The sequence below is a fragment of the Pieris napi genome, chromosome 12 (genome assembly GCF_905475465.1).
Source record: "Pieris napi chromosome 12, ilPieNapi1.2, whole genome shotgun sequence".
Taxonomy (NCBI): Eukaryota; Metazoa; Arthropoda; class Insecta; order Lepidoptera; family Pieridae; genus Pieris; species Pieris napi.
This window is the reverse complement of record NC_062245.1, coordinates 2,271,130-2,289,336: the sequence shown is the minus strand read 5'-3', so window position 1 is coordinate 2,289,336 and position 18,207 is coordinate 2,271,130. Positions and strand designations below refer to the sequence as shown.

Below are 18,207 nucleotides of genomic sequence, written 5' to 3'. Positions count from 1 at the left end.
TGAAGGTCATGGTAGTGACCGAAGTCGGAAAAGTAAGAAAAAAACGTTTTTGCTCTTTGGCTCTTGCGCGCGCATGCCGCCTATCTTTGCCTAACGAAATCTACATTTCGTTGAAAAATGGCTTCGATCACGAATTCGAAGCATTCAGAAGTAAACGGCGATTGTGTTTATACACCACCCAACATGCCGTCTAATAAAGTAACCGTTGTTTTGGGTGCACAGTGGGGCGACGAAGGAAAAGGAAAAGTTGTGGACCTATTAGCTTTGAATTCCGATATCGTGTGTCGGTGCCAGGTATTTATTTGTTTATTTAATAGTTTTACTTGTAAACACTTTCTATAAATTGCCACTAATTATTTAAATGACACCAGATTTTACATTCGGTTCGTGTTCACTTATAATGTTTACATTATTATTTGTTTGTAGGTTAGGTTTTAAAGCCTAGACAACTTTGATTATATTTTCAATTAGATAATTGTTGTTTCTGATAACGTAATAACGTTGTGTGACTATTGTTGTTTCTTTTAGCTTTTTCTTTGGCGCTTTGCCAAATTGTTTGAAAACAATATTTCGTATTCAAATTAATTCTGGCAAACTGTGTGAATCTCTTGATTTTCATCTGTCTATACTAATTCTTGTTCAATTACGTAACAATACAACAATTCCCGCGAACATTTACATATGTTTTTGATCATGTGATCCTGAATTATCTCAAGCGTATCGTTTTAAAACGTAAATAGCAGACTTAAATAAAACTAAAATTGTGGATTTTTGCCAAGGCCTGGGTCATTTATTGTCATGGCTCCTGTTTTATTAATAGTTTTATATAAGTTTAATGCCATTTTATCTGGTAGCCAACCGAAAACTTTATTAATAAAAATTTTATACTTGATGATTCTGGTGGCTACAGTATTAAACTGACTTTCAATTGCATAAGATAACAATACTTATTTAGGTATAAGTTAACATGATGGCTTTATGTTCACAATATTTTAAGGAAATTTAGTATCTGCAATAGCCTTGAACATGATAACATGAAATGTAAAAAACAGCAAAAACTAGTTTCCATTGATAACATCATTGTTTTAGTTAATTACATAATAAAAATAAAATCTTCATTAACACAAATTCCCATAAAATAGAAAATATGTAAACACTTAGAAATAGACAATTAAAAGTTCAACTCAAAATTTAAAGAGTGTAATGAGGAGTATGTTGTATTAGGTAAACAGGGGTTATCTGTGTTATGAAAAATGCCTATTTACCGATTATGCTCAAGTCTTGCATGCACTACAAAGTTTTAAATTACACACAGACATATTAATGTGAATTAATTATTTTTAGAGTTAGATAAGATAGAAATAAAGTCTAGTTATACTCAAATTTGTTACTTACGACAAATTAAAAAGTCTTAAAAGTGACTTATGATTTCATAATGCTTAACAAAAACTACACAATACAATAGAAATCACCAAGGTCTTATTTCCATGGTACATTCATTTTATTCAAGTATTGCTTAATAGTAAATTAAATTTATACAACATTATCATTATTGAATCGGTTAACAAATCATGTTTATATTTTAATATAGTTTTGATGACAGTGAGTTTTGACCTACTTTAAGATTTTAATAATAGTCATAACAATAAATATTTTATTGATTATATTAAATGAAATACCTATTTTAAATTAGTATGTGAGTTATCTTCTGTATACTCCATAGGGAGGGTGTCAATTTGTGCATTGCACTTACTAGTTTTGCGGACGTACTTAGTGTTCAGCTCAAAGTGGCTTGTATAACAAGATTGTGTTTGTACATATTCGTGAACTAGGGGAAATATATATGTGGGTTAACAGAATATTTGATAAGGGATCATTGAACTTTTATCAGAAGTGGGAATAAGAACTGTCTGCTTTGATAAGCTTATAAGAGCTTATATGCCGATAGGTAACAACATTTAGAGCAATTTTAAAAGGAAACCTAAATTGTAGTTCAAATAAATTCTTAATAATATATATGAGCTGTAGATAATTATAGGGCAAAGTATAGACGGCTACAGTGTCAGTGTATTTTCAGATGTCTAATATACTAGTAGCTTTGCTTGCCACTACACATTTTTTGAAGTTAGATACTACTTTAGGCGCGTCATGAAAAATTGATGAGAGTGAAATTTTACGATGCGCGCGCACCGTGACACAAAATTAACAGAATGAAGTTGCCCACGGAAGATGCTACGGCATTGGACATAATTTAAAAACAACATTCGAATAATAATAGAATTTATGTTACACTTAATGTAAGAGAATAATAATAAATATTTATTTATTTAATTTTTCAAATGTAAACTAAACATTATTGACTATAATGACTCCTTTTCCAGTCTATGATTATTTAGATGTAATTAATTATTTGCATGGAATCAAAAACTATTTTTAATAATGCCAAAGAAGTATAACTTCTTACGCGCGTACATAAGTACGCACCCTTTTTTTTGTCTTGGGTCAAATACTAGTGAAACAACAATTTTATAAAGTACATATATATTATACATGCATACATATTGATATCTGTGATTGTGTTTTAAGTAAAGAGAATCAGAAACTTTACATGTAGAAGGTTACAAAATTTCTGCAGCATATGTATCAAAATATGTGTGATTTCAAAAAAAAAAACTTTTTTGCAGAAAAAAAATGACTTTTTGCTCAGAAGTCAAAAATCAGCCATCAGTAATGTGTTACATTTTACAGGGTGGAAACAATGCTGGACATACAGTGGTTGTGGATGGGAAAGAATTCGACTTTCATCTACTTCCAAGCGGTATCATCAACCAAAAATGTACTTCGGTCATTGGTAAGATGTTGTATGTTTTTGCTATTCGAGCCTTAAGCTTATCCAACAATTTCTCATGATCTTTGTAAAAATCCCAAGCTGATGTTTGAGTCGAAATTAATCTCTAGACTGAATTCGATTCGACTCCTATAATATAATACACAAATAAAAAATTGTTTTAATTAACTTCTAATTAAAACTTTAATCATATTGGACACAAGCTATAAAAATAAGTACATTGGTTACGCTTGGATAATAATGCATTACACGTCCCCTTGAAGCGTCGCCAGTGGCGTGTGACGTGCATCCTATTCGCTATTCAATTATATATTTAACGTACATACATGTTTTTACGTACCCCCACTATAGAAGGCGGGCTTAATTATAACAGGTGAATGGGAGTAGTTGCTCTTAGAAAATGGCCGATGCCAAATCAAATGGAATTTCATTCTTGGAATTAACGTGTTATGAGAGTTCTATTTTTAAAATTATTGCACTATTGTCAATGGTTTTCAAAAAATGCACAGATAAGAATTGTTTCTTAATACGTGGTTACATTTTGTACAAGGGAGCATTATTATTATTTCAGCGCTTTTGGTTTATTGCCTCTGACGACGCAATAATATATTCTACGTATTAAAATGTATCGTTAGCACGTAAATTGATAGTAAATAATGATAGTATGTATGCATTACCAGTCTTGTCTTTTTCATTTATCGGCAAGTAAGTGTTCAGTGCATAACGTGTTCTATACCTCTAAAGGTGGGAACTGACCAAAGTTACGAGGTGTAATGTAACATGTAATGTAATGTTACACAGCGAGCATTCGTGCAGTCAGTACGTCGTGTTACGGGGAAACCAGCGAGCAACGAGCCGCTCGTTGCTCGCTTTGAGTGCTCCACCCGGCTGTCGGTTTTTTGGCGAATCCTTTGAGTGTTACGCGGTTCGGTCAGTACGCTCTTTGTCAAATGTCGTCCCGAGCGCACGCGCGTAGCGAGTAATCACACGTCAATCAATTAATCAATCAAACATGGAGTGGGACAAAGAAAAATCTCTGTATTTTTCTATAAAATGAGGAAGTGTTGTGGAACCCAGCTCATCCAGAGCAAATAAATTCAACAGTTCTTCAAAATCGATCGGAGACATGCGTACAAAATTTTTATACTGTCTAGTAATCATTTGGTTTTTCAAAGTTGCTATCAATGACAAACCACCACATACGCCTCTGTTTTTAAATAAGTTTAATGCCCAGTAACGTTTTTTCTTCTTCTTAATTTGGATGAAACAATAATTAAGTAGAATCAAATATAACAGCGCGTCCTCGCTGTCAGCCATCTCGTGAACACTGGCGGCGAAAGCGGAGCACAGACGTTTGACGAGCATGTTACGCCGATTTTAAAACACAGCGTAACATGCTCGATGCGTTACACGCTCGATGCGAATGCTACATTACACCTCGTAACTTTGGTCAGTTCCCACCTTAACATATACCAGTTTACTCACGATGCTTTACAGTACGAAAAGTCCATACGAGCGTAGCACGGCTTTAAACTCGCACCTTGAGATTTGTTTGAGAGTTAAGAATTTCCGAAAGACAAATGTACTGCATTTTGACATATGGGAATCAAAGTTCAAGTCTTGTTTCTGAATGAGTCCTTGGGGAGTGAGTCTCACTCGGCTCAATACTGACAATCATGTAGAAAGCAAAAAATTGATGAAAAGAAAAATATTTTGATGTCTAGCGTGTCATCGTTACGTAATATTTTCAGCGTATGAAACGCTTGCATCATAACCTACGTACATACTATATACATTAGTATTTTATATTTCATGCAAAATAATTTAGGTATTGAAATCTCAAATGACGAATTGTAAATTAAAATGCCACGTGTTTAATGACAATTAAATTCCTAGCATAATATCTTCCTTTTTCCCTCTCTCTAAGTCTCGGAAATCTAAAGTTTTAGCTTTGTATAAATATGAACAAGACTTAAAAATTAGTTTTCCAAAGAAGTTTCACTTCTGACATGTGTACTTTGTACGCACGCACTTTTTTTTATAGTATAGGGGGCAAATGAGCCTACGAGGCGCCCGGTACGTTCCGGCCTTTGAGGGAGGACTATACTCTTTCTTTAAACAAAAACAAACTTTAGGTATCTACTGAATGTTTGATGAAAAGCATAGTGCATTATTAAGGGTGTATACAATTTTAAGTACTACTGAAATATTTAAAGACTGCTGGATCTATTTTAGGCTTAATTCCTTATTGCATACATGTCAACTACAACCACGTAATTTATTAAAATTTAATATGAATATTTTACATTGGGGAAAACATGCCTATCACGATCACATTCAAAAATAAAAACAAAAAATCAGTGGCGCTACAACCTCTTTAGGTCTTGGCCTCAGATTTCTGATTCTGTTTCCTGATCATTTTTAATCTAATAGGCAAGTAGGTGATCAGCCTTCAGTGCCTGACACACGCCGTAGACTTTTTGGGTCTAAGACATCATGTCGGTTTCCTCACGATGTTTTCCTTCACCGTTCGAGCAAATGTTAAATACGAGCACATAGAAAGAAAGTCCCTTGGTGCACAGCCGGCGATCGAACCTACGCCCTAAGGTATGAGAGTCGCACGCTGAAGCCACTAGGCCAGCACTGATCTCTTACACATGGGCGTAAAAGTCAAAAGTAAAAATCATTTATTCATATAGGTAACACAATGTACACTTATGAACGTCAAAAAAGAAGTAAACATTAAATGCTTCTAATAAACAATGGAGGATAAAATAGTTTTCGCTCCTTATAAAGCAAACTCTATGTCATAGATGATATAATGCAACATGTTTTATCTTACCATATCATGAAGTGTGCAGTAAACACGTGAGTCAATGATACGGGCATAGAACAGTGATAAGACCTAATTCATATAATCAGTGTTTCGTTTTGTGACAATACTTAATTTTATAAACATAAAGCAGACTTTAGTCCTATTAGTTGCCATGGTTACTATGCTTCTTGTATATTTAGTCCACGTTTAATAAAGAGGCCGTCTTTAAGCGATCTCAATATTTATTGACTGTAAATCACATAAAAAAATAGTTAAAACATCAATAACTATCCTTTATGATATCTAGCGATAAAACAAGATTAATTTTATGATTTTCTTGGAATTCAATATTTAAATCGAAATCGTGGTTTCTGCGCACGGCTTTCAAGACGGCATAAAATTCCCGATGAATTAGAATTATAATCTATGTATATATGTCGTAGTACTTGAACTACTTATGATTATATTACACTACTGGTTATAGTCTAATGCGTTACAGTAGGTATTGACTGATAATAATCTTAGTATTATTAAGTAACATAATATTTAATATTTAATCGGCTTTCTTAGGTTTTCCGTGGCATCCGCGATCTTATTTGTATTCTTTCTCTAATGTGGGGTGCTAAAATAACCCGATCACTGTTTTGGCTCTTTTTGAAATCAATATTGACGTATAGACTTAGCACTTACTACGCCTAAATAATTAAAACATGGCCGGCAATTTGCGAGCCCTGTGGAATTGCGTGTGTGAATTGCTCAACGTCTTCAGTTTGCCCTCTGTTCTAAAAAAATCTTAGTTTCAAAAATATATTTTGTTCTTTTTTATTAGTCCTTTGTCATCCTTGCGAATGTCCAAGATATGGAATCAAGTATGACATACATAAAAATAAATCCTTTAGGAAAATATAGATATGTATTTTTATGTATTAAATCGATTAGGCATTCACGTTAAAAGTCAAAAATCATTTAATCATATAGGTAACACAATGTACACTTATGAACGTCAAAAAAAATGTATATGAAATGCTTCTAACTTTACATTTAGTGCCAGTTCTCAAATCACGTTGATAGTCAAGGTAGATTAGATTGTCATCCCACGCACTAAAGGACAGTTGTATGTCATACTTGACTCCATATCTTGGACATTACTGGACACTTACTGGGACGTTTAGGCAGGACTGGCGCTGACCTAAAAGGGCTTTAATGAAAATACTAAATACAGATTAGAGTATTCTCATAAAAAAATCTGTGGCCCTACAAACTTTTATGGTTTCGCCCCAGATTTCTGTATTTGTTTCATGATTATTTGTCTAATAGGCCTCAGGTGATCAGCCACCTGTGCCTGAGACACGCCGTCGACTTTTTTGGGTCTAAGGGGAGCCGGTTTCCTCGCTATGTTTTCCTTTATCCTTCGAGCGAATGTTAAATGCGCACATTGAAGGAAAGTTCATTTGCTACACAGCCGGGGATCGAACCCACGACTTTAGGGATGAGAGTCGCACGCTGAAGCCACTAGGCCAACACTGCTGTCAGAGAATTCACATAGTATTGTGTTTTCTATAAATAACTGTAAAAATAATTGAATGTTAGATGTACTTTGTGAATTTCTGATATTGCAGAAATTCAGTACAAATCCAATCGTATAGATCGCATGTAACAATCAACCTAAATAATGATTCTCTTGAATTAGCATAAATTTTAATGCAAATAGTATGATTGAATGGAGATTATTATAAAGTAATTTCTCGTACCTGTCGTGTATCGGTACGGAGGTTTTTTCCGTGACATGATTTAAGTTCGTTAGGAAAGTTTTTAAATTTCGAATTGTCTTACAAGGTCTTTTATTTATTTGAGCAATTATCGTAGGTTCATAGGTTTTTTGTAATATTATTTCGACAGGCTGTTTGCACGAATATTGGTTGATCAGAGCCGAGTGGAAATTTTGATATTAACATTACATACTTAGAGTTAAGTCTCGATTCTAAATCTTGCCTTATACCTATGCATATCCTGACCTTAAGAATAGGAAATCTAAATGCGCTCTTTTACACTACTCTTTCTATCAAATTCTGTCTACACTGTGATGTGTGAGACTTTAGTCAAATAGTGGAATTCAGATCCTAGTTCAGATAAAATAATACTATACTTTGCCACAGAATTGCCTACATATTATAGAATTTATAATGACAAAATACACGTTGAATTATATCTACCTCCATTTTGAAGTCGGTCAAAAAGAATGTTTTTTTTTTAATTTTCGAACTTCGCAGCTTATTTACTAAGCCTATAAGAACGGTCATGTTGTCATTTAGTTTATCATTATAGGCAATGGTGTCGTGATCCACCTGCCTGGACTATTCGAGGAGCTGAAGAAAAACGAGCTGAAGGGGATGAAGGATTGGCAGGACCGACTCATTATTTCAGATCGTGCGCACCTGGTTTTTGACGTTCATCAGCAGGTAATTTTGTCATCTATGGAGAGCACTCACTAGTGATTTTGTATGATTAAATTCATTTCAACCCTTTGCTTGAAGACTCTCGGTTAACTAAAGTGTGTTTACAAGTGAATTCTATTATTAATGTTTTATTAAAAAAGGCATCAGTTCAGGCATAGACCCATAAAAGGTTGATCACCTACATGCCTATTAGAAAAAACAAATGAATACGAAATAGATACAGAAATCTGAGACGCAGATCTAGGAGGTTGTCGTGCCCCATTGGTTATTGTGGATACATTTTTATTTATTTCCGTATTTTCTATTATATTATATTATTTTCTTTAATAATAAATAATACACGATATCATTGCAAAGCGTGACAGTAAAACATTTTTCAATCAGTGTTATTAATATGTTTATTTGATTTACCATAGCATAACGAAAAATTTCAATTTAATATTGAGTTAAAATTTTTGTAATGCATAAATATTACAGCTTTATACATAAAGTTAAATGAGAATTTATATAATTTCACGTTTCTAAAGTCATGGAGAACGTTTAAAACATTAATTTACTTAAATCTGTAATATCGTGTAAACGAAAAACGTGATTTAAAAATTATCTTACAATAAATATGCATCGCGCAGGTTGATGGTCTCCAAGAGGCGGAAAAGGGCAAGAACTCCCTTGGCACAACCAAAAAGGGAATTGGTCCAACTTACTCCTCAAAGGCCACAAGAAATGGCATCAGAATTGGCGACCTCTTGGGCGATTTCACAATGTTTGAGGAAAAGTGAGTGTTATTTATTTACCCTTTAACTCAAACTCAAAATATCTTTATTCATATAGGTAAACAAGTACACTTATGAACATCAAAAAAGAAGTTAAATTAATTGTAACTTTACATTTACTACCAGTTCGCAAGTCATGGGCGTAGAGCGAGCAAGAAAATTTCCGCCACTCTTTTTAATCGCTAAGTTTTGAGTCATACAAATTGCGATATTTGTTTTGAAATAAGTGTTGTTTGACATAGTCATTTTGTATGATGATTTGCTATTTTAAAAGAGTACCGAGAGGTTTTTTACGCCGGCTTTTTGTCTCGGCCTACACCCTCTGTCTTCTTTGCCGATTCCATAATACACATTTTTTATTTTAAGGGCCGTAGACCAGGTTTTGTTTTTATGAATGGAACAACTTATCGCTTATTAGCGATCTCTTCCAGACGTGCTACGAGTAGCACAGTGAAACATAAAATTCTTGTTGGAGAGTTGTCAGATTGAAAGTTTTGTGAAAGAGATGCCGACTATTTGATTAAGGAAGCTTTTAATGTGTAAATTCACCGTTATTGTAAAACAATATACCTACCTTAAACATATTTTACTTTGGACTTGCTAAGATAATTAATTCGGGTAGGCTCTGTTGGTTGAATGATGGATGGTCAAAAGAAACTTCTATACATTTTTTATTCTAGATTCCGAACATTGGCGGAAACGTACAAACGTATGTTTCCCTCACTTGAGGTAGATATTGAGGGTGAACTGATCAAGTACAAGGAGTATGCTGAGAAAATACGACCCCTGGTGAAAGACACTGTGACTTATTTGCACAAGGAGATCAGCAGTGGAAGTAAAGTGCTGGTGGAAGGGGCTAATGCTGCTATGCTGGATATTGATTTTGGTATGTCTTTACGAAATTTTTGAAGTGAAACTTCTTTATCGGGGTTGGAAAAAAATTTAGTGTAACATTTTTTCGTTACGCGTCACATTTTTCCGTTACGCGCTATCTTTTGAAGTGAAACTTCTTTATCGACGTATGGGAGAAATTTTGTAGCAGGTTACGCGCCATGTTGCTTTTTGAAGTCAAACTTCTTTATCGGCGTTGGAAAAAAAATTTACACACATTTGTCACATTTTTCGGTTACGCGCCATCTTTTTCTTGTCCCTACCACGGTTGATCCGAAGAGATTCGAAGCCATTAGTAACAAAAATATATAATAACGATAACAATGATAGTAATACTAATAATTCTATTACAATTAATGAAATTCTGTAATAATCTTAGTACTACATAGTAGTACAGTAATAAGTTAAAATGAAATAATTGTATTTGTATTCATGTCTATGATAATAAAAGCCTTTTGTTAAACTTTATCTAATTTAACTTTATTTAACCAATTTCTGTAAAGTTGCATATAGTAGATCATTTTTCGAAAAATAAGGTCATAAAGAAGTTTCACTTCTTACGTGTGTACACCTAGTACACGCACACATTTTTCTTTTTTAAGAATTCTTCCCCCGTATGCTACTATTCACAACTGTCCCATGTACCTTGTACGAACACGAATTATCTGCGATTATGACGATGTTGACATTTTCCACCTTATCTAAAGGGAAAATTTTGGAAGCGAGAGGACTTTGACTTTATTTAGGAGTAGTAAAGATCCTTTTTTTTAAATTGTAGTTCGTTTAATTTCAGATTTCTTTTTATTTATCCATTCATGTACTTAATTGACTTATGTTTTCTGTTTCGTATATTTTGTTTAAAAATTGAAGGTTCCAATTTAGAGTTTATTTTCGAGTATACTATTTAGAACACATGTCAAAGGGACAAATATCGGGTCACGTAATATGCGCTGTGCGTCTCTTATTGAAAAAGTGTGCCACATGGCAGTGTCAGCTTAATTTGAGTCACATCTATGTTATTATCATTATGTCTCCAAAATAGGTAACTCAAGAAAAACGGTAAAAAATGTTTATAGTATGTATATAAGTGTGGGGGGTCGGTCCGTGAGTTCCAATGCCCTACCCTGATTAATATCTGTAGCTAAAATTCATCATCGTACGTCAAGGCAGAATATATTCCACCCGTATCACTTCGACGTCGTTCTACAATAACGTTTTTTAAGGTAGTTTGCCGGGCACCACCACTACGTCGAACCAGCTGCCCACTAAAGTATTTCCGAACCAATTCGACTTAGGGTCCTTCAAGAAAAGAGCGTACCAATTCTTGAAAGGCCGGCAACGCACTCGCGAGCCCTCTGGCATTGAGAGTGTCCATGGGCGGCGGTATCACTTCACATCAGGTGAGCCTCCTGCCCGTTTGCCCCCTGTTCTATAAAAAAAAAGGCTCCTTCAAGAAAAGAGCGTACCAAGGCCGGCAACGAGCGGTGGAATCACTTAACATTAGGTGAGCCTCCTGCCCGTTTGCCCAATAAATAAAAAGAAACACTAAAACCCAACACCCCCCTTTGCTATGGACGGGAGGCACAGAATAACGCAAGACTAAGTTCTAACCATCTCTTAATAAATTTATAGGTACATACCCCTACGTGACGTCATCGAATTGCAGTATTGGAGGTGTTTGTACGGGCCTAGGCCTTCCGCCTAAACTAATTGGCGAAGTATTGGGAGTTGTGAAAGCATACACAACAAGGGTCGGAGATGGGCCTTTCCCCACAGAGCTGCATGATGTGAGATATTTTTAGTAATTTTATAACGAAAATATATTTTAGTGTAGTTCAGATGTGTAGTACTCGCGGTACTACACATATTTAACTGAATTAAAAATTATATAAACATAAATATGGCTTCAGCGTGCGACTCTCATCCCTGAGGTAGTAGGTTTGATCCCCGGCTGTGCACCAATGGACTTTCTTTCTATGTGCGCATTAAACATTCGCTCGAACGGTGAAGGAAAACATCGTGAGGAAACCGACATGTCTTATACCCAAAAAGCCGACGGTGTGTCAGGCATAAGAGGATATTTGCCTATTAGATAAAAAATATGATCATCAGACCAAAAGTGGTTATAGCGCCATTGATTTATATATAAGATATAGTTGTAAGCTGTAGGCGTTAATAGTGTTGTGGATTTTCAGGAAACTGGCAGGTTATTACAAGATCGTGGTCATGAGTACGGTGTGACCACGAAGCGGCTGCGGCGGTGTGGCTGGCTTGACCTCGTCGTGGTCAAATATACCGCCACGGTCAATGGATATACCTCGTAAGATATTTCTTACAGACATTATAAAAGTATTTTAATAACAAGTAAAGACATAAATATCTATTTTATTTACATAACTGCACACTAAAATATTTCCGTACTAATTCTTAAAAGGCCCTCAACGCACTTGCGAGCCTTCGGGCTATGTTCATGGGCAATATCACTTAATATCAGATGAGCGTCCTGCTTGTTTGCCCACTTTTCTATTTAAAAAAAAGTGTTATTTAACAGTCGTAGTAATATGATTTTAATTAGCAATATGTTATTATATCTTGGTACAATAAATAGACATTTATCAATATCCAACTTATATTACTTACATTTCTGTTATATTAAAGTTACGTATTTTTTAAATAATTTAAAATTTGTTTTTTTTTATTCTATCAGATTGTGCCTAACGAAACTAGACATATTGGACACGTTGGAGGAAATCAAAGTGGGCGTGGCTTATAAACTTAACGGAAAAAAGCTCGACTACTTCCCGTCATCGATGCCCGAGCTTAGCTCTGTTGAGGTATAATAATTTTTAAGTATTCTATAATATTATAATTTATTTTTATTTTTACCGATTTTCTCAAATAGTGATGTCGTTTTATCTTGCTTACAAAGTGGAAAAATACTTAAAGTATCCAAAACATGACATTCATATTGGCTTGTCACATCTACGCAAATAATTTAGTATTTATTCTATGACGTCAAAGCAGTTAGTGTTATTATTAATATCTTTATTGAATTATGATTCGTATGAGGCAATACTCTATCTCTCTATTATTATATATTAAGTAGCGGTTATAATACAGGATTTTAATAGTGAAATAATTTTTAAAATCGGTCCAGTTTTTGAGCTTGTTGTAAACATAGATAAAAGTACAAACCTTTCTTCTTTTTCTCCTTTATTCGAAACCAACACCACTGGTAAGGGAGCGTTCAAGTATAACGTCACGCAATTTTTGGAGATTATGGACCCCCCCCCCATGTTACGTGCCGTAACGTTTTTCTGTACCCAATAGTAATGCTTCGTAACCACCCAGTGACTCTTTATATACCAAGAACTTAGCATTATGTGGTGTAAAGTACTGGAAAGTCGAAAATAATATTAACAATAACGCGTAAATCAGACCTCGCCCCGCATCGTAATGTTTTACAAAAGGAAACCCCCCCCCCCCCCTTCAAAAAATTCGTTACGTAATACTTGAACACTTCCTAACCAAATTTGTCAGAGACAATAAAATAATTTTTAATTTCTCTTTGCTCATTTAAAGTAAATTGTTTTTAAGGTGGAGTACATAACAGTACCGGGCTGGAAATGCAGCACAGCGGCGATACGGGAGCTAAAACATTTGCCGGCGCAAGCGCATCACTACGTCAATATAATACAGGAATACTTACAGATACCCGGTATGTGCCTACATTTTATTGAGAAATTTAACTCTGATTTCATCTTAATAATATTTATTGTTTGAAAGCAAGATTACATGAAGGAAGTAATATACAGGGTGGCCAAAAAGTCGTGGATCAAACGCAAATAGGGGATAGATGAGGTCATCAGCTGCAAAAAATTGTTCTACGGGACGTCTCTAAGCTCAACCCCTGCAGAGTTATCATTTATTTTATTTTATTATTTTATTAACACTTCGTTGCATATACATTAATATAGTACAATTGACATAATTAAATAAAAAGGAGAGCAACTGGCGGCCTTATCGCTTTCGAGCGATCTCTACCAGGCAACCACTGCGAGAAAAAAAAAAAAGTATTAAATTACATAAGAAAGGCAAGAAGTGCAAAAATACATGTATTATATTTAGTTTTTTTTAGAAAAAGAAACTTATCAGGAACAAAAAACAAACTAAACTAATAAAGAATACATGAAAAAAGAAAATAATAATAATAGAAAATGCACATGAATCATTTTTAATTTCCTAAATTAAAATCAGTCTCTCGACAGATTGGTAGGTACATATTATTAAAGTTAGGGATACGATGTGGACAGGTAATGTTTGTAAAGAAGAGATTTAAAGGAAGATAGAGAAGGAGCTAAGCGAATAGGGACTGGAAGTGCGTTCCATAGCTTAACTGCAGAGACCTTAAAGGATTCGCCAAGAAAGGAGGAGTTATGACACGGGATTTCAAGGATATAGTTTTCGGAAGAGCGTAAGCTATAGTTATGGGATCCCAAAAATTTTAAATCATTTTTGAGATAGGAAGGAGTTTTAGGGTTGAACAGAATGGAATATAGGAGATGGAGAACATGAACATCGCGTCGCTGACGAATGGGTAACCAGCCTAGCCGTTTACGAGAGATATGGTCGTACTTTCTTAGACCGAATATAAATCGGATACAGAAATTTTGGAGACGATCCAGTTTATTTAGCAATTCCTCGTTTATATCGGAAGAGCAAGAATCGGCGTAGTCCAGTAATGGCAGGAGGAGAGATTTAGCCAGTGAGGTTTTAGTGCTAAAGGGAAGAAAATTACTAAGACGTCGAAGGATACTGGAGGCACCATACAATTTGCGGCTAACTTCTTTAATATGCTGCTCCCAGGATAAATTATGATCAATTAAAACCCCCAAATTTTTTACTGAACGGCTGATATTTAAAGTCACACCGTCGATATGTACAGGAGGTACTCTGGCCCAATCAATTCTCGTCGTGAAATAAGGGCTGCCAATAATTATTACTTTACTCTTGTTGGGATTGATTAGTAGACCAAAGTAATTACTCCAGTCAACTATCTTTGCCAGCTCATAGTTAGTAGTTTGTATGGCTTGTGGGAGATCATCGAGACTTGATTGAACGTAGATTTTTATTTTCATTCATTTATTTTGCGTTTTTATAAGAAAATTGACTTTTTTTACTAATTCTTATTAAAATTCGAAAATATCTATATTCCGTATCTTTTTCATAATATCCACTAGATTGGCCCTGATGAGTTCTTGCGTTAGACATACTATTTATAGTTGTTCTTTGAGTGTATTGAATATAACATTAAGTTATACAATATAATTTTTTTTCAAATCATAACTTTTTGTTTACTTCGGACCCCACTGTGAAAAAAATTACTCTACCGAAAAGTGACCCTGTATTACATTTGGCACATTTAATAGGGATTCTGAAAAGGTATTACACATGGCCATGAGTCGCTCTAATATCTTTATAGGAAGAATTAAAACCCCTATTTGCGTTTGATCCACGACTTTTTGGCCACCCTGTATATTATTATATTCCATTATTGCTTTTAACCGGTCGATCCATGGTATACAGTTGACACATGTGACTCTGTTTCACAGATTATTAACTTCAGAAAAGGAGATTTACAGTTCGACGTATAATTTTTCTGTAAGCGAGTGTGAAAGTTTAAGTGTAGTAGCCTGTAATTATTGTAATAAAATATATTTTTTGCAGTAAAATTCATTGGAGTGGGTCAAGGCAGGGAGTCCATTATTAACGTGGCGTAAATTCATACTTTACGTCCTCGTACGTACGCGTACGTACGTCACATACAAAGCGTTCGTTGTATCTGTTTTGATAACTCTCAAATACAGGAATTTATTAAAAAATCATTTTGTGTTAGCATCCCGTTTTATGACGTTGAAACGTTATTTTTAACAGATGCAGCGTCGGTTTTTAGCTAAATATACATTTGTGGACGCAGCGATTAACTCGAATTTTAAAATATTTTTTTGAGGTTTTAACAAGCAATCATTGATTTTATCTGTATTTTTTAGAAAATGACTCGAATTTTTAATGTTTTTTGACATCGCTGCGTTCAGATTTTTATCAAATTAAGGGCTTCTAGAATTGTACTTTGGTAGTTGAAAAATCACATTAAATATAATAGAAAATATATTAATTGCAAATGAAAATAAATAATTGTCCCACACCGCATATAAGAGGACTTTTAAATGTGATTTTAACAACGTCCAAGACGTAGATTATCGTTAAATAAGATCATTAATAAGACAGTATTTTTTTTTATTTCTAACTTATGGGCCTCGAATGCCTACCCATAAGTACGATTTAAGGTTTAGGCCCTGCACACACAAACGGCATACGTCAAAAATATATATCATTTTAAAGTTTCACTACTTGATAAGCTAAGATTCATATACAAGTTCCAGTGTGAACTACTGGAACTTGAATTCTTACAATATTTAGAAAATCTGCGATTTGTCTTATCCATTGATTGCGCTAACATTTTGTTATTGTTCCGTGAGTGGAATTTGGCAAAAAAATACGTAAGAAATCAAAATGGTCGAAAATCTACAGCCTGGCCGCAAAGCGCTTGTCACTGAACAATTAGCAAATTCATTAGCATTACGCATGTATTAATTTTATATAAAAAAAACACGTTAGTCTACATGCAAAGCATTTGCGATGCGATTTTTGAGGGTATATGTAACTGATTTGGCCGTAAACGCAACTGTACTTAACATGCAAATTAAAATATATTTTGGAATTATCTCGTTGAAATTTTTTGAAGATTTAATAATTCGAAAACTTTTATATTTTGATGACAATTTTCTACATATGGTGCTTAATCAATATTTACTTGATCGTCTTTCTTTATTGTTTGAAGAACATAGTTAATATCACAAATTTCGTATTGAGACCAGATTACAGACTAGCTTAGTTTCGGTATAAGCTACGAGCTTATTTCGTACGGTGACATCTTAGATTTTTTTCTACGCAAACAGTATATGTGTAATAAAGGTTCCTAAATTGTTAATCAATAGACTTTAGGCTTCAATATATTTCATAAATTTTATAACAATTCCTTGTTTATAGAAACCGATAAAAGTGGGTTAATCTTGAAGTTGTTCTTAATTCAGTACTTAAACATTTGCAGTACTTTACACTGTAATTGAACCATAGATTAGTTGTTTAAGTTCTAGATCAATACATGCTAAAGTCTAAAAATCTGTATGTTTATAATATATACGAGTTACAATATATATTGTACAGGTCACACATAATTCGTTTTAAAATAACTAAAGGGATCGCAATATTAAACAATGTTTTGAGGGTAGAATTAAAATCTTAATTATTTCTTGTTTTATATAGCTGTATTTGAGCACAAATTTTGTTTGTGCCTCGTACATGTTTCATATAATTTTTCCCATTCCAAAGAATTGTATTTTTTTATGAATCATCGTTTTCTCTTTTACATTCTTTCTATGTGTGTTTTATGTGATATCTATTTTAATTGTAAATATTTCATTACAGTTACTATTCGAATAAATCATGGTTTATTCTTTTACTGTGTTGTTTTTTATCTACTATTTAAAAATAAGTCGGGTTTTGCATTCGTTGGAAAGGTCTCGGGCTCCGTGAGGTTTATAGCAAAGAAAATTTAGGAAAAATTTCAACAGAAAAGCGGGATCACCAAACGAAATGTTACATAAAACGAAGCCATCTGGTGGCGAAACGGAGTTCGCCGAGTTTGCTAGTACCTGTATAGATACTGGGTCAACGGGATGCTTTAAATAATAGAGGCTATTATTTTCACCCTTTGTTTACTCCCCTACAACAACAAAAAAAGCTAGATCAATGTAGAATGCTATGCTTATAATGAAAATGCTATAAATTTAAATGCTCTTTGGGCGTTATTCCGACGATTTAGGTAATCGCCACGCTTATAAAATTACGAAAGTACAGCCTTAGCTCGTACCAATACCTTAATGTTGCTATGAATCGTTCGAACTCTGCAGTGAAGCAGAAATTCTGTTCTAATGTCACTAATATTATGACAAGCGGCGAAAGGGCCGCCAGAACAACTATTATTTTATTGGGAATCGATTCAACCACATTGGCGGTAAAATATAATAATAGTTTTCTTTATTTAGTGTGCAAAAACAGGGAGTATAAAAATCCAGATATTTATTCACCTTTAATTACATAGGAGTTACACAAATATACTTTGAGCAGATTACATTATATACGCAAAATCTACGAATAACATTACAATAGAAGGAATTTCATGTTTGACTTGAATTGTACAATCTCCAAAAGGGTCAGAAATCAGATAGTATTTAAAAAGGCCATTCAAACGTGATAAATTTTCTTGACCTTCTTGCCCTTATAAACGTGGACATAAGCGGG

At 34.1% G+C, this 18,207-nt stretch overlaps 1 protein-coding gene across 2 annotated transcripts; it reads left to right on the top strand.

Annotated features, from left to right (window-relative positions):
- The first annotated feature begins 35 nt into the window (after positions 1-35).
- On the top strand, positions 36-17,365 carry LOC125054270 (adenylosuccinate synthetase). 2 transcript variants are annotated; one of them, XM_047656025.1, is made up of 11 exons: positions 36-294; positions 2,749-2,851; positions 7,989-8,122; positions 8,749-8,894; positions 9,573-9,778; positions 11,416-11,570; positions 11,979-12,103; positions 12,491-12,617; positions 13,381-13,501; positions 15,511-15,605; positions 15,645-17,365. In XM_047656025.1, exons 1-10 carry the CDS (start codon positions 118-120, stop codon positions 15,561-15,563), a joined length of 1,347 nt encoding a protein of 448 aa, XP_047511981.1. In that variant the 5' UTR covers positions 36-117; the 3' UTR covers positions 15,564-15,605; positions 15,645-17,365. The 2 variants fall into 2 exon arrangements, with proteins under 2 accessions (XP_047511981.1, XP_047511980.1); XM_047656024.1 differs by having other exon boundaries at positions 15,511-17,365.
- The last annotated feature ends 842 nt before the right edge of the window (positions 17,366-18,207 follow it).

Excerpts from the sequence above, each read along its gene's own strand:
- LOC125054270 (XM_047656025.1), top strand. The coding sequence starts at position 118 with ATGGCTTCGATCACGAATTCGAAGCATTCAGAAGTAAACGGCGATTGT. Across the intron at positions 2,852-7,988 it reads AAAATGTACTTCGGTCATTG|GCAATGGTGTCGTGATCCAC; the intron begins GTAAGATGTTGT and ends TTATCATTATAG. Across the intron at positions 13,502-15,510 it reads GGAATACTTACAGATACCCG|TAAAATTCATTGGAGTGGGT; the intron begins GTATGTGCCTAC and ends TATTTTTTGCAG.